This window comes from Fusarium sambucinum, chromosome III, assembly GCF_050947815.1.
Source record: "Fusarium sambucinum isolate potato_lamoka chromosome III, whole genome shotgun sequence".
Classification (NCBI taxonomy): Eukaryota; Fungi; Ascomycota; class Sordariomycetes; order Hypocreales; family Nectriaceae; genus Fusarium; species Fusarium sambucinum.
Window position 1 is genome coordinate 639325 of NC_139292.1, and position 21716 is coordinate 661040.

At 44.4% G+C, this 21716-nt stretch overlaps 7 protein-coding genes across 7 annotated transcripts; 4 read left to right on the forward strand and 3 right to left on the reverse strand.

Annotated features, from left to right (window-relative positions):
* Positions 1-402: 402 nt before the first annotated feature.
* On the forward strand, positions 403-3277 carry FSST1_010405 (glycosyltransferase; the record flags this gene model as incomplete). The annotated part of the gene is made up of 6 exons (XM_083233433.1): positions 403-622; positions 672-1368; positions 1432-1589; positions 1642-2005; positions 2061-2411; positions 2482-3277. The coding sequence occupies 6 exons, from the start codon at positions 403-405 to the stop codon at positions 3275-3277; spliced, it is 2586 nt and encodes an 861-aa protein (XP_083080101.1).
* A 594-nt stretch (positions 3278-3871) lies between these two features.
* FSST1_010406 (Zn(II)2Cys6 transcription factor domain-containing protein) lies at positions 3872-5212 on the forward strand (the record flags this gene model as incomplete). Its single annotated transcript, XM_083233434.1, has 2 exons — positions 3872-3967; positions 4022-5212. The coding sequence occupies 2 exons, from the start codon at positions 3872-3874 to the stop codon at positions 5210-5212; spliced, it is 1287 nt and encodes a 428-aa protein (XP_083080102.1).
* A 71-nt stretch (positions 5213-5283) lies between these two features.
* On the reverse strand, positions 5284-6183 carry FSST1_010407 (SDR family NAD(P)-dependent oxidoreductase; the record flags this gene model as incomplete). The annotated part of the gene is made up of 1 exon (XM_083233435.1): positions 5284-6183. The coding sequence occupies one exon, from the start codon at positions 6181-6183 to the stop codon at positions 5284-5286; it is 900 nt and encodes a 299-aa protein (XP_083080103.1).
* A 2237-nt stretch (positions 6184-8420) lies between these two features.
* On the forward strand, positions 8421-9927 carry FSST1_010408 (uncharacterized protein; the record flags this gene model as incomplete). The annotated part of the gene is made up of 2 exons (XM_083233436.1): positions 8421-8851; positions 8910-9927. 2 exons carry the CDS (start codon positions 8421-8423, stop codon positions 9925-9927), a joined length of 1449 nt encoding a protein of 482 aa, XP_083080104.1.
* Positions 9928-11821: 1894 nt separating this feature from the next.
* FSST1_010409 (uncharacterized protein) lies at positions 11822-15926 on the reverse strand (the record flags this gene model as incomplete). The annotated part of the gene is made up of 3 exons (XM_083233437.1): positions 11822-13142; positions 13193-13994; positions 14915-15926. The coding sequence occupies 3 exons, from the start codon at positions 15924-15926 to the stop codon at positions 11822-11824; spliced, it is 3135 nt and encodes a 1044-aa protein (XP_083080105.1).
* Positions 15927-16632: 706 nt separating this feature from the next.
* FSST1_010410 (uncharacterized protein) lies at positions 16633-18984 on the forward strand (the record flags this gene model as incomplete). The annotated part of the gene is made up of 1 exon (XM_083233438.1): positions 16633-18984. The coding sequence occupies one exon, from the start codon at positions 16633-16635 to the stop codon at positions 18982-18984; it is 2352 nt and encodes a 783-aa protein (XP_083080106.1).
* Positions 18985-19376: 392 nt separating this feature from the next.
* FSST1_010411 (HET domain-containing protein) lies at positions 19377-21488 on the reverse strand (the record flags this gene model as incomplete). Its single annotated transcript, XM_083233442.1, has 1 exon — positions 19377-21488. One exon carries the CDS (start codon positions 21486-21488, stop codon positions 19377-19379), a length of 2112 nt encoding a protein of 703 aa, XP_083080107.1.
* Between the last annotated feature and the right edge of the window lie 228 nt (positions 21489-21716).

Sequence of the window (21716 nt, forward strand, 5' to 3'; positions counted from 1 at the left end):
ACGAAGAACGAGAGAGCTAAAACTATGGACCTACGGACCCATGCTAGAGGCCATCAGTCAATCAGAATGAGGCAGACTGATGTGTACACCAACCGGGAAATTTGCCCAGTGCCCACCCAAAGCTATCTTTGCCTCATGCGGCTAGCATCGTATTTGAGTTTCCAGTAGTGGTAACCTTCGAACATGACATATCCAGTATCCAATTACGTCTGGTGACTTGACGAGATGTTAACGAGGTACGAGAGGAGAGCGAACCGGAAAAGTCCGTGCAACCAAAGCCACTGTCAGTACGTCAGTCTTTCGTTGATAGGGTTGAATCATTATGAAAAACTCATCTCTCTCATCCTACTTTTCCATATTATCCCCAAGTTTACTGCCAAGATACATTTAACCGCAGCGACAATGGGTGATAAAAAAAGAGACACGATTCGATACGAGCTCGCCGGCGACAACACTCCCTACCTGAGCCCAGCTACACCAGCGCCTCCCTACCATGACTTCCGACACGCCGCCAGCACAGGTGACCTGCCAAATGCTGTGGAAATGCCTGCCGAACCTGTCTTGACCAATTCCTCGTCATCAACATTCGCCAATTTTGTGGGAAGCCATGTGAAAACCAGAGGTATGTACAGCATCTAATTATTCAACGGTCTTCCTGCTAATCCCTCTAGACGACGCCCGTGTCGATATCGATTGTGACTCGAAGCTCGTTCGCACTTTTAGCCGCCTCTATCAACTGCCCGCCGAAAAGCACGATCAACCGGCCTCCCCGGCCCCAACCTACACCGAGACACAATCAGATAGCCAATCTTGGGCTACAAAACTCAACATTGTCATACAGGTCGTGGGCAGTCGTGGAGATGTACAGCCATTCATCGCTCTAGGCAACGAGCTCCAACGATACGGTCATCGCGTGCGTCTCGCGACACACGACATATTTGAGAATTTTGTGCGAGAATCAAACCTGGAGTTTTATCCCATTGGAGGAAACCCCGCTGAATTGATGTCCTACATGGTTAAGAATCCCGGCTTGATACCTAGCATGAAGAGCCTGGCGGCTGGAGAAATCCAGAAGAAGCGCTGGATGGTCCAAGAGATGCTAGAAAAGTTCTGGCACTCGTGTATAAGGCCGGATACTTTAACTGGGCTTCCTTTTGTAGCTGATGCAATAATCGCGAACCCTCCCAGCTTTGCACACGTACACTGCGCCCAAGCGCTAGGTATTCCTGTGCACTTGATGTTCACGATGCCTTGGAGTAGCACCAGGGCCTTCCCTCACCCACTTGCCAATTTGAAGAACGCCGGCAGTGATCCTCGGGTGGAAAACTATATCTCATACGGCATTGTTGAGTGGTTGACCTGGCAAGGGTGAGTTTGATGCTTTTGTTGACCATCATGGGTGACCTTTCAGCTGACCAAGAACGCGTTTAGACTGGGGGATCTGATCAACAAATGGAGACGATCAATAGATCTAGAGGAGGTGGCTATGTTTGATGGACCGATGATCACACAAACGTTAAAAATTCCTTTCACATACTGTTGGTCTCCAGCCTTAGTACCAAAGCCTACCGACTGGGCAGCACATATTGGTAAGACAGTCATCGCGCCAATAACAAGCATTGCACTAACATGGTAACGTAGACGTATGTGGCTTCTTCTTCCGCGACGCCCCCAAATTCTCTCCCCCTCAAGACCTTGCCGAATTCCTAAAGGCCGGTCCGCCACCAGTCTACATTGGGTTTGGAAGCATTGTTTTGGACAATCCGGAAAAGACCATCGGTATCATTCTGGATGCGGTCGAGTCAACTGGTGCTCGTGCCATCATCTCCAAAGGCTGGTCTGACCTTGCGGGCGCTGCGAACGAGAACGTGTATTGGATAGGAGATTGCCCTCACGAATGGCTTTTCCAAAACGTTGCAGCTGTTGTTCATCATGGAGGAGCAGGTACAACAGCATGCGGACTGAGAAATGGGAAGCCCACAACCATCATCCCATTCTTTGGCGAGTAAGTTATCCACAAAGAGATCAAGTTACGAATTTCCAGGCTGACCGTTTTGTAGCCAACCCTTTTGGGGTGAGATGGTGGCCAAGGCAGGTGCAGGGCCGTTTCCGATACCACATAAAGAACTCAGTGTAGAGAATCTTTCAGAAGCTATTCGTTACTGCCTTTCAGACAAGGCCGCTGCTGCTGCAATGCTCATAGCGAAGAAGATGGAATCTGAAGTGGGAGTTCGTGCTGCTGTGCAGTCGTTCCATAAGAACCTTCCCCTTGAGCGAATGAGGTGCGACCTGATTCCAACAGAGCCCGCAGTTTGGTCATACTCAAAGTCAAAGCGGCCTATCAAGCTTTCCAAGATGGCTGCCGAGATTATTCTTTCGAAAAGACCGGGCGACAGCAAGTATATAAAGGCGTAAGTATCCAGTTCCACAGGTCACGACCTCGAACATAGTGTGTATCGCATGCTGATTCACCCTTCATAGCTACCAAAGTAACACTATCTATATCGAAACTACGAGATGGGACCCGATTTCTGGAGGCGCTTCTGCAGTCATGGCCACAGCAACAGATATGACTACCTCTATTACCGGTATCGTCACGAAACCGATCGATGAGTACAGAGAGGAACAACACCGACGTGATTGGGAATCGAAAAAAGCTCAGAACAAGGCTACAGATGGCACTCATAGCCTGGCGAGCAGATCGTCTGGTGACACGTTACGACCAAACAGCGAACGGTCACACTCGCTTGCCGGAAGGATGGCAGGCGCATCAGCCAAGAGTATAGGGATGATAGGTCCCACCGCTCTTAAAGGAATGGTGGTCGATTTTCCTCTTGCCTTGACAGAAGGCCTCAAATCAGTGCCACAACACTACGGTGGCGGCGTGCGCGACCATGGGCCAGTGACTGACGCCAAAAGTGGCATGATAGTAGCAGGCAAGACGTTTGCTTGGGGCTTCGTTGATGGTCTGAGCGACGTTGTGGTACAGCCATATAAAGGTGCCAGAAAAGAGGGCGCTTTGGGGGCTGTCAAAGGTATTGGAAAGGGAGCTATGAGCCTTGTGACTAAAAGCGGAGCTGGTATGTTTGGTGTGTTTGCGTACCCTAGTGCGGGAATCAGTAAGAGTATTCGCACAGCGGTGCATAGCTCAACACGTAAGGCTATAGCTCGAGAACGTCACCAGGAAGGCGAGTGGATGATCAGGGGAGAGAGAGGGTTGCAAGTAGACCAGGACGATCTACTGAGTAGATTCCAACATCACTTGCTTGACCGGTAGATACCTATTTGCACTTTCCAGAAGGACTATGATCCTCATAATAGACATGTTTACTTTTCTTCAGATAATCTTGGTCTGTAAAATGGACAATAACTTGGTTGTGAAACGGTTATGGCGATGCCATGAGTCGTTACAAATAACCACTTGATTCACAATCAACTTCATCTTGACTATTTGTAGGTCTGTACACAACTTGAGTGTTAGTCCCTACCCTACATGTAAGTTTAAGTTTCTTCCAAATGACACTGCGCTTTGGTTACTGGAGCTAATGGATACAAGGTTTGCCGGGAATAAAGTCAATTGGTTGGCGCGTGCATAGAAGAACGGAACTAGACTCGTCAAGTAATGTCTCGTGTCAGCTAAACGAGGTTGAACGAGTAAGCTAAACGAGATACGAGTTATATCCACTTACTCCCCCTCCCTAAGTGGACTCATCACTCATTAAGCCGATTAATAACACAATTTTCCAATGTTCTCCTTGTTTTGTTCCATTTCCTTTCAGTTCAGTCTCTCGTTCATCGTTTATCGTTCCAGTAAACCTACATGCAAGCAGTTATCTCTTTTCCGGAACGATTCAAATAGACATTTTTAGCCATGGAGACGTCACGACAACCACAATCACGCCCGAAACGTAAGCCACACAAGAAATCGCGAACTGGTTGTTTGGACTGCCGAAAACGCCGAGTCAAAGTGAGCTCATCCACATACCACTTCCCCAACTAGAGGCTTATCTTCTTTTCTCAGTGTAATGAAGAACGCCCAAGATGCTGGTCTTGCAAGCGACGCGACATACCTTGCGAATACCCAGACAACACAACTGTTCCAGTCGTGCTTGTGCCACAGATACTCCCCTCTCCGGTATCGCCACTAGTGCTGTCTCAATCCCCATCCATCACATCGGTGCCAACACCAACACCAACCTTGTCGTCAACTGCAAACTCACTCTCGAGTTTTGATTATACCCCGACCGGGACTTTGGAGTTGACTCATCTACGTCTCCTTCATCATTGGACAGTATCTACCAGTGTAGACCTTTGCAAATGCCCCAAGACAGTTTGGATGTGGCAGGAAGCGTTTCCTCAAATGGGTTTCCAATACCCGTTCGTCTTACACGCTTTACTAGGCCTGGCAGCTCTACATATCGCTTACCACTCTCCATCAGAGCGAAAGGAAAGATGGCTGGATGGTATGTATCATCATGGAGAAGCCTTGACTGGATTCCAGAGACAAATCTCCAATATCACTGAAGAAAACAGTGAAGCATTATTCACATGGTCTATATGTAACGTTTTGTACGTTTTTGCCATGTCAAACCCTCTTCAGGATGCTGTTGAAGGTGCACCTACCTTGTCGACGTCGGCACGGAATGAAAAGGTTCTAGGTGCCGAATGGATTCCTATGATACGCGGAATCGACGCTGTGCTCGTGCCTACTCATAACCTCCTTCGATTTGGAAGGATGCAAAATATAATGAGTCTGGGCAACTGGGACGAACTCGATCCGGGTCAGGATAGTAACGGCTCTGATGATGACTACTTCTGTAGTATCCGCGAAACTTGGAGTGACTCTAGTTCTTCCGAAATCTACGAAGAGGCCCTTCATATTCTTCGAAAATGTCGTCTCTACTCGCAGCAATTTTCCAACATGGACTCCAAGACACGTGATGATTGGGGATACAATAAGGAGTGGTCTGGACCTCTCATCTTTATTCATTTTGCGCCCGAGTCCTATTTCACATTGCTGAAGCAAAGACAGCCACCGGCTTTAATCCTTTTTGCCCTATTTGGGGTGCTTTTACATGGGAATAATGGGTACTGGTTCATGCGAGGCTGGGGAAAAGCAATAGTGGAAGTAGTAGCGGATATACTCGGAAGTTTCTGGAAAGAATGGCTGTCTTGGCCATTGCAGGTTGTACAGAATGATGGATATAGATGAGGTTTATTTAACAATGACAGATAGCGTGGCAATCAAGAGACAGACGAATAACCTTAGCACACTCAATTAGTTCAAAATGTCATCCTGACCTTGAGTAAATCCTTCTCAACAATCTCATCCTTCTTCTCCATGAGCTCCTCCATATCCCATGGGCAGCTCACATATCTTCCGCCTAACCATTCGCGGCGCTCTGAAGCCAGCCATGCAATTGTATCCCCAGCTATATCTGGCCGATGAGGCAGTGAATTCCGCAGAGCCTCGGGCGCGAGCTCAGTGATCTTGGTCTTGATCGCACCCGGATTGACACAATATGTCAAAAGTCCCTCCGTCCCATATTCCAGCTGTATGGACTCAGTCCATCTTAATAGTGCAAGCTTTGAACTTCGATAACTTGCACTAGTTGGTCGAGCGCTCAAGGCGCCTGAGGAGGACACGTTGATCACTGTACACAAACCACCTTCGGTGGGGAGCTGCATCGGGAGGAACGCGCGCATCATGTTGATCAGTCCATGGACGTTGACTTCCCATGTACGCCAGTACACATCTGGGTCTATGTCAAGGAGTCGCTCGTATGGTTCCATGTGAGCCGCGTTATTGACGACAACGTCCAGGCGTCCAGAAAAGGCCTTCGCAACGTCTTCTTGCATTGCTTTGTCGCTTTCTTCCTTTGAAATATCAACCGTGTAGCTCAGCACTTTGGGTTCTGGACGACCAGCTTTTGTTGCAGCTGACTTTAACTTCGCTGTGAGATCTTCTGATACGCCGTGTAGATCAGCTACAGCTATCGCAGACGCTCCGGCGCGCGCAAATGCCGTAGCCGTAGCAAAGCCAACACCATCCTCCCATGCTGCGCCTGTGATCAAAACGTGTTTTCCAGATAAGTCAAGCTTAAGTGGGGAAATGTAATCGTAGGTTGTAGCGTGCTGCTTCTTTGTAAAGGAACCGCCGGGCAACTCTCTTCCGGTCGACATTGTTAACTGATAGAAGCAGTTGAAGACTTGTATGGAATTTTAATGGTCAAAGATATAGGTGAAGACTTGCTTTATATACACGGGATAAAAATACAGCGGGGATAAACGTCAAAATCGGAATATATCGGACCAAAGATGATTATTTCCCTGAGCCGGCCATGATGATTAAACAAATATTGAGTTGGCCCGACCCTTCCGTGATAGGCAGGACTTTATGCAACACGGTTATTTCTATGCCGTGTTTATTGCCGTAGGTATGCGCATAGCAATAATCGTTACATAAAATGTCTCGCTGCTTAACATTACATCACTCAATACATACTAGATATGTTTTCTTGGAATCCGTGGCCGCGTTTTACCTATTGGAGAACAATGAGTGACTAAAAGTACTTCATCTCCTCTTATCATTTCAGCAGTGTATCCTGCATACTCGTGTCGCCAAGATATGGTCATCCAGACATGTTGAATGATCGGACTCTGTTACGTCAAACCAGATCAACGGGCAACAATCTTGTATTTTGACACACGTCGAGCGTCGATCTTCTTCTTGCCTTCAGTTGGTCCAGAGAACCTTTCTTTATCGCTGTCGCTACTCAGTGTGGAGTCTTGTGAAAAAACAAAATACTACTTACTTTCCAAGATAAAGCCAAAGGTTAACAGCGTTGCGGCAGGTAAAAGACTGAATATTTCTAGATATAAAGTCAGTTATGAAGGTTGATATGTGTCTCTGGGTCATATTACGAAGTGCCCTCCAGAGGTTCCCAGGTGTTAAAGCTAGGGTGGGTTCAATAAAGATACTCTAGAATTGCAACTGGCATGATTCATACAGGAAATGCTCAATCTAGTTTCTTCGCCGATACAGGCATTGGCAAGATTCACATGAGATATCAACCATATCTTCTGAAACCATGACGTACAGAACAACTCATACCCGAAGTAGAGTTACTCTGTTTCGATGAGGCCCGTGTCTCATCTTTATGTAGATGTCTCAGTATCAGCCAGCGCGGCAAGAGGGAACAATGCCGTTAACAGAATAAACCAATATAAGTCTAACACAATGGCTCACATAGCGACATCGATATGCGATGCACCAAAACTCAAACTAGGAAAGATTAATCTGGCGGTGTGTCGCAAACCAATTGCTCATCGAGAAACGGCCACACTATATCAAAATCCAGATCGGTTTTGCTTTTGGCTTGGCTCCAATGCAGCAAACTTGAATTACGATGTCTCAGCACTCTGTACAGGCCCCATTTTATAATGCATACCTTGAAGGCCCGTTGCGTAGTCTTTGGCATCGATTGCTTGACAAAATCGACATTCCTAGGTTAAAAACTGTCTGATAAGAGTAATAGCATTGCCAAAGCTTTGTAGCTCAGAACCTATGTCAATAGTGATACTTGACATCTCTTCAAACAATCCTCTAGATGTGTAGATCTTGTGGCGTGCATAAGTAACTTATGAATATCAACGGTGATGGAAAGCAAGAGTCTTTGGAATCAGTAAGAATCCACAATGGCCTTTTTCCACAACCGCCGACCTGATTTGATCTACAAATGGCAATGGTCGGAAGCACGCCGTGGGCTGAAATGCACAAAAACGGGGACGAGCCCAGCAGTAAGACAAGTCACGAGCCGACCCAACCCTCCGTTATGTAACTAGGTTATGCGTGCCGTGCCATCTTCTTCGCGGCCGGCAGGTCCATTGGTTTATCAATTCTGTGCTTACTCTGATAACTACAAGTCCGAGCCTCTAAATCTAGTTCAGCTTTACCCACAGGCCCATAAAGGCCCCATATCCATACGTGTTGCTGATGCATGACATAAGACATAATGAGTTGGCAGGTGGATCACAATGTAAAACACAGCAAAGTTGGTTGACAGAAATTACATACATGACGATGACCTGAAGGTGATTAACTATTTTGACAGGCCTTACCTTTCCAGTATAGTGAAGGAGCTTTTGTTGTCAATGTTTTTCTGTTATCCACCTGGTTAGGTAGCTTGAGGGTGTCCTTGGACAGTAAGGCGACAATAAGGTCCCACTCTCTTGTACACTTGTAACTGCTGGAATACTCTTATCATCGTCAACGCAAGACATGCTACATCTCTTGATCGAGTACTTTACCAATGCCGGTTTCCCTCTTATAACTCAACTTCGAATCCATATGAAAACTCAACATCACCATTAAGTACTCTTTTCTTTCTATAATTCCTCTCTCCACAAATGATTTCGAAATGGCTCCCTTGAACCATGAATGGCCAGGTTGGCTGAAAAACACCTCTGACTCCGCTCGAGTCTGGGTTCGCGAAAGATTCTTGATTCCACTCTGTCAGAGGATCCAGAAGCAACATCCAGAATACACTCCTGCCACGTTGCTATCATCTACCGATCAAATCAAAGTCACAGCGCTTCGTCACTACAAGCAAACTTTCGCGCCTAGCCATGAAGCTGCTCGCATTGACATTCGTCTTGATCTTCCCAACAAACAGCCTCCGTTTCTAGATCTAAGCATCGTCTGTGACCGTACATCTGGAGATGCTGCGAAGGACAACAGACGTCTATTGATACCACTAGGCTATAAATATGAAGCTTTGGATAGGGCTGCTTTCTACAGCCCCAGAGAGGCCGATGAACAATTGTTGGAAGACAAAGCTGAAGAGCTTAGGTAAGAGCATCAACCTACTATGGACGATATTTTGTCTTTGAACTAACCATTCCAACAGCTACTCTAGTGTGGTTGTCAGCGGCCAGTACTTCAACATTCTGTTTCTTGCGTTTGTTTTGCAGACGCTGGGCTCTCACAATCCTCAGTATCATTTATACTCTACTATGTGCTACTGGTATGCTGGCTCAACTCTTGACTGTCTACATCTTGCTTTGAACAAGGCGAAGCAAGAAGCCGAGTCGCACATCACAGGAGGCGAGGCTCGCGAGAACAGTGACCATCGAGGCCGCGCGAAATTTGCAGAATTCTGGAAGTTCAAGTCCCCGGGTTTCTATAAAAGCCAAGTTCCTGATGTGTTCCACTCTTTCCCCGAGGACAACAACATCGAAGTGGAAAAGCCTACAGAAGAGTTCATGGGAGTGGTCACAGAAGCAGAGACAAAAACCAACACCTTCAGGGCTAGCCTCATTTTCGGTGACGAGGATCTAGCTCAGCCAGAAAGCCAAAAGCAATTTCTGAGACAGCACTTGGTTGTGGATGTTCCAATTGAAGTGGGCAAGAAAGGAGATGGATTCAGGCTGAGTCCAAAGCCCTCGCCTGGATTCATATTGATGGACGAGCTAGCTCTCGGTGCTGACAATGCAGGAATGGTAACTGAGGCCCGACAGTTGTTCTACGAAGAAAACCGATTCTTGGTTCCTCTGAAAGCACTCGATGCGTTTTGGAATGGAAGGTACCAAAGGTATGAGTTAGATGGCCTAGTGAGGTCATCAATTCGACACATCACCATCGCCATATCTAAGGATGACGCCTCGAACTTGTACTCTACTATGGACTTCCTAAAAGAGTTAGACCCCAGCGTCAATGTCAAAATTGTTTTGCTGGAATTCGGCGACTCACAGAAAACCAAGGCAGCTATGGCTCGAGTTTCTGAAGAGATTACGCCCTGGGTGACTGTTTTATTTCGTCGATTCACCAACTTCAAGTTACACAAGCAGCTGTTGCAGGAGACTGAAGACAGCGATGCAGACAACGATCTAGTTGCCCAGACTCTCAATTCTCTTTCAAGAATTTGACCGAGTCATAATAGTAGAAGATGAAAACGATGCGAACTCCATAATAAATTCACTTTTTTTCTTTCTTCCACAGCCTCGTGGCCTTGAGAAATACTCCCTACTATGTTTAACTCCAATGGCATGTTGCACAAACACCGCTCTAGGTATTCCATTGTTCACACCTCGGGAGAAAAGCTCCATAATTAAGATCGCCGGGCTAACTGGCTACCCTTTCTATGGCACCTTTGTTTCGTAGCAGTCGACAAATGTCCTCGTGGCCCCCAGAAGAAGCTCTGGTTAATGGACTATCTTCATCTGCGTGACCGTTTATGGGGGCTTGACTATCGATCAGAAGGCGACAGATTTCCAGATGCCCTCTTGCTGCAGCTTCAGTAAGCGGAGAGCTCGTATCATTGTCAGATTTCATGTGGTAACCAAACCACCTTCTCTGACCTATCGACAGTCGAGTTTCCCGCTTACCGTTGCCTCCCACTCGAGCTCCATGTTGAATCAGAAGGTTACAAACACCTGAATGTCCTCGTCGCGCGGCCGCAAGTAATGGAGTGCCCGCGTTACCGTCGCCGTCGACTTGCATTTTGGCATCGAGAAGTAGACGACAAATCTCCAGATATCCAGAACATGCAGCCATATAAAGTAATACCTTGCTTTTCGGATCTAGATGTATAGAGCAGCCGTTTTCGAGAAGGAGTTAGCAAATATTAGCATATTCTCTGTATTATTTTTATAATCCTTAAGCTTTTGCCTAGGCCTTTTTAATTTCCTTTAGGTTTTTAATAAAAATTAATTTATCTATATAAATTAACTTTTTAATAATAATTAAATCTAAGGTTTTCTTAAAATAAGGTTTCTTTTATAATATAACTCTTTTAATATAAACCTTATAATAGAGATTATAAAGGAAGCTTTTATTATATTAAAAATAATAATAACTTTTTTTTCTTATAACTTTAATTAACTAGTAAATTAATAATAATATAAGTTAAAGATATTTATTTACTATTACTTAATTAAATAAGATTAAAATTAATTAATCCTAGTCTCTTATTATATATAGCTAACTTATTATAATTCTTATATATAATATTATTTATTAAGCTAAAGGCTATTAGTCCTAGTTATTACTTTAATAGTAAATAGATAGTTAAAGGCAGGATAACTTACTTTTTTATTACTATTCTTGCCTTTCTTTACTAGTAGTTTTATTATATAAGGAAAAAGAAAGTATTTACTATTATCTTATTATTTTATATAGCTTTATTTTAATATAAAGTTTTATTAAAAGCTTATTTAAAAGTATAGCCTTATAGCCTTATAATATTATTAAATTATTAGATATTTACTATTTAAACTATTTTATTTCTTTATAAAATAATTAAAAGTCTTAAAGATATAAATTACCTTAATAGCTTATATTTTAATATAATTAAGACTATAATTAATTATAATAGAGATATTAAGCTATATATAATAATAGTAAATCTCTATATAATAAAAAAAAAGAATATCTTTTTAAAAATTAAATAAATAGTTTTTATTTATAAATTAAATCTTTTAATTTTATATAAAAAGGATAAGTAAAAAGAAAAAAAAGAGAAAATTAAAATAAAAAAAAGGCTAAAAAAAATATAATAGCTTAAAAAGGTTATTTTAAAGGAAAAGGTTAAACTATTTAAATAATAAAATAAATTCTTTAAGGTATTTAATAAGCTAATTATCTTATATAATAAGTAATTTAACTAGTTAAAGAGGCAGGTAATAATAGCAGCTAAAGCCTTTAAGTTATAGCTATTAAAAGAAGTCTAAATAAAGAAGCCTAAAGCTAAAGGCTTAATACAGATTATCTAGTTAATTAACTAAATAATGCTGCTTCTATTATAAGAGATTTGTAATATTATTAACTAGGACATTCTCCGTATAAGGCAAGAAAAAGCGGAGAGTTTCGGGCCATGTTTGCGATATTGACGTCGGCACCGTTGTGAATCAGCACCCTTACCATATGACGATAGCGTACGTAGTACGGTCCCAAAGTCAGTGTCAACGCGGTATCGCCATATTCATTTTGTGCGTTGATATTTGCTCTCTTTTGCAGCAATAATTGTACTAAATCGGTTCGTCCACCGTCTGCAGCCTGTAGGAGTGGTGTCATATGACCCCTCCGATCCCCTTCAATATTGGCGCCAGAGTCCAACAGTTGCTCTATGGCCTCCAACCTATTTTTCTTCACGGCGTGGAGAAGTGGAGTCCGATACCGTACGTCGACAGCATCAACCGTGGCACCAAGATTGATCAATAGCTGAATTGTACTCGAACGACCGTGCTCGGCAGCGTAAGAAAGTGGAATCCGGTCGTGAGAGTCCTTTTCATCCACTTGGTGACCGTTCCCAAGTAAAAATCGAGCCATTTGGTTCGAGCCAGTAATTGCCGCCGAATGGAGACATGTAAACCCCTTCAAAGTATTGGAAGCCAATTGGTAGTATCTTAGAAAGACTTGACCTGATGCCCGTATATTTAGGGGATTGCGAAGAAATCTGATCACTAATGCACTCTTCGTGAGTTTTAGCATCTCACTCTTAGTACATTCTAGATGATAGAGCCAGTAGCGAGCAGCATATTTATAGAATTTGTTAGAATTCACGCGTCTGAAGAATTCTCTCCTGCCTTTGCATGGTCCATCCTCGAAAGCATCAAATGAAAGATAGGTGATGCAAACCATAGTGAGATCTTCTTCAATGGAAATTCTGTTGGTAGCTTGTAGCTGGTCGATATTCATACCTCCATTCATTGATATTGAGAGTGAATCATTGCCCAGACGCATCAAACGCTCGAAATTACGGTCGAAATACTCGCGTGTCGTGTGATGAAGTAATCGGACAGTTCTATCGTCATCCACTGTCACAAGGCCTCTGCATACATTCACAATTAGGTTAATGGGACTTTGACTTGTCCTGTCAAAGAGTGCAGAGCTAATCTTGACAGAAACCGCTTCACGAAGTTCCGAAGTACTCAGTGGTCTCTGTGCACAGAATACCCATTTGAGGGTCTTGCTCGCTAATAAACGATGCTTAAGAGGCTGATCATGGATGCGGTCGATTGTTTTTCCATAAATCTCCTCATACGCGTTTGATGTTTCAGGGAAGTTCTGAATGCTGGTCCTGATATCCTGCTCTGATATCTGATAATCGACTTCATCCATATGAAATCGGAGGAGAAGAAACCTAAACCTGCGTCAGCCAGCTTGTAATATAAATTCGAAGTAAATATTCACATTCCACGAGAAGCACTTTTGATGCCCTCTTGTACATCCTGTACTAGTTTGTTCCTTTCTTCTGACGAATCGCATTCTTGAATGACAAGATTACGATTGATGCGTACTTCAAGATATTTTTGTACATCTTCATCGGCTGCCTCGATAGGAAGTGACAAATAGTTCGGAGCGAGATTTGTAAACATGTCTTTGATCCATTCTAGGCGGCGCGAAGTTGCTGCGATGTTGACTTTGGTCCGAATTTGGATCTTGAAGAGTTCACACATAATTCCTTTTTCCAAAGCACTCCCTTCACACTCGTCGAGAGCATCGATGACAATAAAGATTCTCGAGAAGGAAAGAGATATGTCAATGATCCCACTGATTAAGCTTTCCATGCTCAGTGATGCTGGGTCATTGTTCTTGTATCTTTCAAACCAATCCGTGGCGGCCTTTAGTAGTGAAGTTTGACTGCTTTCAATCAATTGTCTCATGAGACTCAGCATAAAGTAAGGAGGACCTTGCTGATTTCTATCTGCAGCGCTGAAATAGAAGAATACAACAGCTGTCGGACTTACGGCTGATTCGATACTGGCACGAGACTTGAGATGGTCGATCATGACGGATGCCATGACTGTTTTGCCAGCTCCTGGATCGCCCTGGCATAGCAACGTTTGCTGATGGCCAGCTTCCCATTTCTTGAAGTCCGGGTGGCTGAGAAACCATTGGCCAGTTCCAGGTTCATGTCTTGAGAAATGTGCCTGATGGGCATGTCTCCAATTGTTTTGCCCAATCCACTCCAGGAGTTTTTGTCGTTGTGATTCTATTATTATTATTATTTTTATAATCCTTAAGCTTTTGCCTAGGCCTTCTTAATTTCCTCTAGGTTTTTAATAAAGATTAATCTATTTATATAAATTAAATTTTTAATAATAATTAAATCTAAGGTTCTCTTAAGATAAGGTTTTTTCTATAGTGTAACTCTTTTAGTATAAACCTTATAATAGAGGCTATAACTTATAAAGGAAGCTTTTATTATACTAAAGATAGCAGTAACTTCTTCCTCTTATAACCTTAGTTAACTGGCAAGCTAATATCGCCTAATTAAGCAAGACTAACTAAGTCAGTTAATCCCAGTCTCTTATTGCATATAGCTAACCTATCGTAGTTCTTATATATAATGCCGATTATTAAGCTAAAGGCTATTAGTCCCGGTTACTACCCCGATAGCTTGTATTCTAATGCGATCAAGACTGCGGTCAGTTATAATAGAGATGCCAAGCTGTGTACGGAGGCAATAAACCTCTGTACAATAAAGAAGAGGGATGCCCTCGCAAAGGTCAGGCTAATAGCCTTTACCTGCGAGTTAGTCGTGGCCTGAGACTACAAGTATGCGACTGCAAAGGGCAGCTGGGTCAGCGTTGAGCTCGGGAGTGGAATATGGCAAGAGACGAAGGGGCTATATGGATGGGGTGTTAAACCTGCTGGAAGAAGTCTAGACGAAGAAGCCTGAAGCCAAAGGCTCGGTGCGGATTATCTAGTCAATTGACCAAATAACGCTGCTTCTATCGTGAGAGATTCGTGATGTTATCAACTAGGGATCGATGTGATTCTATGAACCAATTATTACTCGAGATTCTCACGAACGGCTTTGACAGTAATGCATCAACTGTACAAAATGGCTGGGAAATGATATATAAGGGCGAAAGAGAAGTCAAAATCAAGAAAAGGAAACCTAATTACCTTCTTTCACGTCATCAACCTTGCTCTCTATTCTCTTCATTCCTGACATCATGTCCTTCATAGTTGAGGTTTGACGCAGTTGGTCGCCACGAATCTTCATCAGAATGGCTCCACCATATGCGGCAGCAACAGCGGCAGCATAGTGATGCCATTCATCGCTCTTGTGGGTATCTGAATAGTCACAGATTCCTCGAATGACCAGACAAGGTATCTGGTCCATGATGCCCGCTGCCTCCATCTCATAACATATCGCTTGCTTGTTGCCGCGCCGTAACCGGTCTCGATCCTCCGGGTTCTTTATCACGCCTCCTCCTGAAAGTATAAGACCTCGATGAATGACAACATCTCTGTCGCGATGCTCTCGGTTGACAATCTGTTTTTGGTTAGAATTGTCGCAAGCGCTACAGTTTTTTCCGCCAGCATGATGGAAGGTGTCAGCGAAAAGAACATCACGACTAGGTCGAGAGAAATGACGGTTCTGTGTGACGCGCTGAAGCATCTCGTCCATTGGAAATTCGTCCTCCATCTCATCCATCTGTAAGGACATGTCTGCACTGATCAAAATCGGGGCCGGTTTATCGAGCGAGCCTTTCAAAACAAACTCTCCGTTCTGAGTGTATTTTCCATAGTCGTATTCGATCACACCAGGGTGATTATCTTGCGGTATGCTCACAGCAACATCTCCGAGCCTGATATCAGCATCTGCACCAGGAATACCCCCTCCAATTCCAATTAATAAAGCTAATCGAATGTTTGGGAACTGCTGGGCCACGACAGCAGCGCACTGGGATGCTTTCACTGTCCCCATTTGGTGAGGTACGGTGAGTACGATGTTGTGTTCACCGACTCGACCGTAAGAAGAGACATGCAATTGTTGGCCAGGAGCAACATCGCAATCGAATCGTTCGTCGAAGACGAGTCTGACCGCGACGGCCTCCTTTGGGAGGGCGCAGAAAATGGCGACAGTGATGTCATCTGATTGGATAAAAGCGTTCTTTGACTGCTTACTCATTTGTGGCGGAGTGACAATGAAACGCTGGAAGTCGTCTGTGCAATCGAATGTATTTTTCAAAGCGTACGAGGGACGATTAGAAGAGACAGTGAAAGGCGACGGATGGAAATAAAATGTGAGATCTACAAACAACAGGGCGAAGCCTTAGCAAGGAAGCGTGGGGAAAAGAAGAGAGGGATCCCTGCCATTATTAGGCAATTTGGTCCAACAGGATATGCAAGTTAGGCTGACTGTATGCGGGCGGCTTCATGGTGGAAGCCTTATTGTCTATGCAATATGCTGGATGCAATCAGGTGGGGTTTGTGATATAATGGCTGCATATTACAAGGCAGAACTGCATGAAAACAAGCCCCCTTCGGGTCAGGCTCTATTTTGGCACTGCAGCCCAGTCAAGCATTATTGGCAAGGCATAGCTACGTTCCCAAAGTCATCTGGCTAGTCTTCGAAGTTTCTCTGATAACGTGTCATCGCCAAATCTACTAGGATCCTGCCCATCACCGGATGACTTACCCGCCTCAAGGCCTAGGGTAAGCAAGTAACCACATCCCTGCCTCCTTTCGTAGTACTATCTATAGGAAAGGACAAGTTTATTCTAGCTAGGTACAATTGGCTTAGTGATGCAAGGCCCCACAGCGTGCTTATCCATAAGCGCTCGAAAATACAGTAGCATTTCCAATCCCACTCATACAAACAACATCAAGTCAAAATGCGTCTTTTAAACGTCGATACGCTAAAACTTGAGTGGTTCCCGGGCAACCTGAAACCACCATATGCTATTCTCTCTCATACATGGGGCTCTGAGGAGATCATGTTACAGGATGTTGCCTCTTTGCATATAGGACAGGGCGCGGGCTTCGCCAAGACGAGGGCTGCCTGTGCGGAGGCTAGCCGTCGCGGCTTCGACTACGTCTGGGTCGACACGTGTTGCATCGACAAAATGAGTAGTGCTGAGCTCTCAGAGGCTATCAACAGAATGTTCGAGTGGTATGAAAACTCGGAAATATGCTTTGCATACCTCGACGATGTACCTGCGGGCTCTGAGGATATCGGAAAGTCCATGAGCGGAAGTCGCTGGTTCACCCGTGGATGGACCTTGCAGGAACTACTGGCCCCAAAGGAACTGATATTTTTTGCCTCAGACTGGTCCGTGATTGGGACACGCCACGAGTACGCCTGGATTGTCAGTGACATAACCGGTATTGAACAAAAGTATCTTGAATCCCAAGATAATGTTAGTATCCAGGCGCGCCAGGTATTGATATCCAGCGCTACAGTGGCCCAAAGGATGGACTGGGCCTCCAAGAGAACGACAACGCGCGGAGAGGATATGTCGTACTGTCTCCTCGGTCTATTTGGTATTAACATACCGTTGTTATATGGGGAAGGTTCCGAACGAGCTTTTTTCCGTCTTCAAGAAGCTATCGTCAGAGATCCAACTGTCTTTGACGTTACACTTCTCGCCTGGAATATTGCGATGCCCAATACAATATCACCATCCAGGCAGGTAGAAAAACCATCTTATTGGACCCCAGCATTTCGTTTCCTCATCCAGACTGGCCATCCTTGGTATCATTTACAACAACCAAAACAGGAAAGTGATATACAAGGCCTCTTTGCTCGATCCATTCATTCTTTCTCGGGGTCCCAGGAGTTAGTACTGGTCGAGGCAGACATTGATAGGTCACTGACCGATCGAGGTCTAAGCATCAAACTTCCTGTATCTAGCGACAGCCATCCTCATCTCATTTTGCCCTGCCACATGAGAAACAACCCCTGGAGACTTCTCACTCTCCCGATTGTTCGCCAAGGGCCAAGCATGTACGCCCGAACTTCGCAGGAGACGTCTTTTATCGAGTACGATGCATGGAGTCGTTGGGCACGTCGCCAGTTGAACTTGATGACTCGCATTAAAGATCTTCCTTTTCGGCCGTTTGAAACTCTTCTAACAGCCACAAACACCGAACCGGCTCAGCTGTCTCTATCAATATCCAGCCAACGCTTGGATTTTGTTGGAATCCGAACCTCTACTGGATGGTCACGGCAATATCACCCAGGGAATACTTACTCAGTTCCGTATCACCCGAGGAAGAAGAACCATTGGTACATGTCTCAGGAAGCATTTTTCAAACGGCAGTCATTTGCAAAGAATACAAGTGGTACATTTCAATGTGTGACGGCCGTATTGCTGCAGATTCAGGGCACTGAGACTCGCGTCGCAGTATTCTTGGAGGCGCATGAGACTCACTGGTTGCTCAAGCTCTTCCAGGGACCAATTCACGTCTCTGTTTGCTTCCGGCCTGATTTATCAACCTTCGAAGAAGTTGATCGTGCAATACAAGATAGCTCGAGATCGGAAGAGTCTACTTATGACTGTTTCACCCAAGATGACTTGTTCATCTTCTCCTCCAGCTTTTCAAGCATCGTTGCAAGTCTGCCAACTGTCGGTGTCAAGATCGAGGTATCTCAATCCACCGGCTGGATGACTGCAGTCAGACTTATATGCTATGTTATTATTACGCTGTTCACCGAAGTTGTCTTGGTCATCTCATTTCCTGGGTGGCTCGGTCTCTTGATGCTATTCAAACAGACCACCGAGGGAGACTGGAACTCCATGATCCCCAGCATCTTTACAACTTACAGCCGCGCGGTGATACGCATACTATTTTGGTTTACGGCTCTGCGTCAAGATATGCCTCTTGTTTCTCAGCTCTTCCCTAGCACCTCGGATTTCATAAGACTCAATCAATCTTGGCTGTCCATTATCATCAACATAATCGGATTCAAAGCTACAACCTCCTCTTCTGCCTTCAATATAATATCTGCAGTTACGACAGCCAGGTTGTTCTTATATTACTATAAGCAGCCCCACCCCAAAATCTGGCATTATCATGCGGAGTTATCGAACAGCTTCATTTTCATGGTAGGATTGACAGTGGTTCTCTACACCGAGACGCAATTCTCCTCAGACATGGACATATTGGGTTTTATTTCATCATTAATCCTTCTCATAACCCATACCTGTTTATACGGTTTCTATTATATGACGTTTTCTCTTTGAACTTTATCTACAAAGCTGTCAAGGCAAAAGTAATAGCATAGGAGGGACTCTCTATGAAAGTTGATCGATTGCCCGGCTTGACACCAAGCATCATGGCACCCTCCCTGGCTTTGCGTAATGCCAAGGGGCAAATAGGGCCAGGGGAAAATACAGGGACACAAAGAGGGAGACAAGGTTTCAAATCCTCATCCATCCTACCCCACAAATTAGAAGTATTAGAAATGTTACTATTGTTAGCAGTATATACTGTTGATTAGTCCACAGTTAGATAGGAGATTATAAGAGAAACAAACTAATAGATACCTTTAGTATTAAGTGAGTAGCTATTGAATAATAATAGGACAAGTGTAGTATAACTAATATAATGAAATATCTTACACTAATAGTTTTATTTATATAAGGTCTATATTGTAAATATCGCTCTCTGCCTCCCATTGTTTACGCCTCAAAATATCATCATCAACGTCAAGATTATGTTGTCGACCTGTTGACACTGACTTCGCCCCTCTTTCATCTGCCCAATGACTGCCCAAACCGCTTTTAAGTCTTAGATGTCCCACCCTTTCGTACTTGCTTTTCTCAACTTCCAAAACAACAAGGACAAATACACCATCTGGATCAGATTCACTATCTGGATCCCTCTCATTCTGTCCACGCTCTATGAGTACGCCGAGAAGCTCGGGGGGTTCCTCTGTCCATGATTCTACTGCTTGCTCATCTAATGGGTGCAGTAGATCGACCGGAATCATATACTGCACATCTCCATACATTTCGTCTTGTTGCACCGGCCAGGCAAACAGTAATGGCTCTCCAAGCTCAGTGACATAAGCGGATGATTGTGCCGGAAATATCTTCGTCCTCAACTTGACAGCCTTACCGCTCAGTCGTAGTGTCCCCGAAAGATCCTGTAGCTTGTTAAGCTTAATGTTTTGATGGAACGCATCTTCCAGAGGCTTGAAACACCCATCCGTGTAGCCAATTGACACAGAAGCAGCCACTCGTTCGTGATATGTTACCCAATAGTTCATATACACCCTACACGACCAGCCAGTCCATGACCATGTCGGGAAACATAACCGCCGATGTGCTGTTTCTTTCGGGTACCAACAAAGAGATCCGAGAAAAGTATCTTGGAGGGAATAAGAGGATTCACGCAATGAGTATAATCGACGATCTAACTGTGGTGGTGCCATTGGCAATCCCCAGAAATGGAAGACAGGAACGCTCATCGCCGAATAAAGCTGCAATACCCCTAGAATTGCGTTTAAAGCATCGGAGTCATAGGTGAGCTGGCGTTGGGTGTACTCTTCGATGTGTTCATGTACCGATCTCAAGCCTCCCTCGTTTGTGTTTATATTCGCTTCATCGAGAATTCTGTATTTGTCCAAAGGCCACATATATTCGACAGTCTCGCGGCAACTCATTTCCTGGCATTCGAAGAATACCTGTTCGTCGGTGAAAAACAACCGCCTTCGAGAGCATATTGCTTCTTGGTAAGTCCACGCGCGACTGTACCATGCCGTGCCATGTATCAGCACTCGGGGCGATGCCATCGTCGAGACGAGCGTATATGTTCCAAAGTTTCCATGTGCCTGGCGTTTCCTTAGTGTTCCCTTCACACCTGGGAGGCCATTCTGAGGGCCTTCTCCCGCAGCCGCGATAATGGTAAGATCAGCGCCATGGTATATCTTGTCCATTTGCTTTATCTGACAATGCCTGTCCTTCGCATTACTTTTGCCTTGAGGAACACAGTACCGATCGACCCAAAGGAATTGAAACCCCAACTCTGCTACTACCATCATAGCATGCTCGATAGTTGCAGGAATGTCATTCGGGAGAGCGTTTGGATCCTCTTGTAATCTCTCGGTGTCGCATTTCGAAGAGTGAGGACGAGATTTTACATCCTCCGTCGTTTTTCCCCATACATAGCTAAGTGCGACGTAGCGGGTTGTTTTTTGTGCAGACTCTATTCTCTTAGTTTGAACATTGATTACCATCAAGCCATAAACTTCAGAGTAGCTTGTAAGAGCACACGATTGTTCGTGACAGTTCAAGCAAGTTGATAGCCACTTGCGAATGGTGTCAAAGTCAACATACTGGGGATCTAGAATTTTGATAGGTCGGGCTGTACTGGACTGTACAGAAAGACTCTGGTCAGGGATGGGACTATATTCCCGGCTGTCGTCATGCCAGTAGTGATTCCGGACAGCAAGAAGCGCACCCTCTTCCTTGAATTTTCCAATTATACGATTGGTATTTTTTGGATTGCGAAGCACAATGTTGCGCACCATGTGCCATTGTAGTAGATGTAATTTACCAGGATCATAGATAGTGATGAACAACTGGCACATAGGGCAAGATGGGCGTGACCGAGAGTCATCTGTAGTTTCCTTGCCTCTGCATATTGTTACATCCCAGTCTCGACGACGGCTTGTCAAGTGAGAATAGACCAAATTGCCCAAATTGATTCCGGAACATCGCGTGCAGAGGCTGCTTGATTCCATTTTGAGTAATTCTCCAAATTGTAGACGACAAGTTATAACATATATAGAAGAACACGGAAGTTTAACTGAATCCTGTTTCAATGGACTTGGGGTGACAGATAGAGGACTGTAAGAATATCATGGAGAGTATAATAAACGGAGAGCAGTAAGCAAAATGAAGGAATGAAAGATATAAAATACACGGAATAAAAGAGGGATTTGGTAGTATACACATTGACGACAAGAATG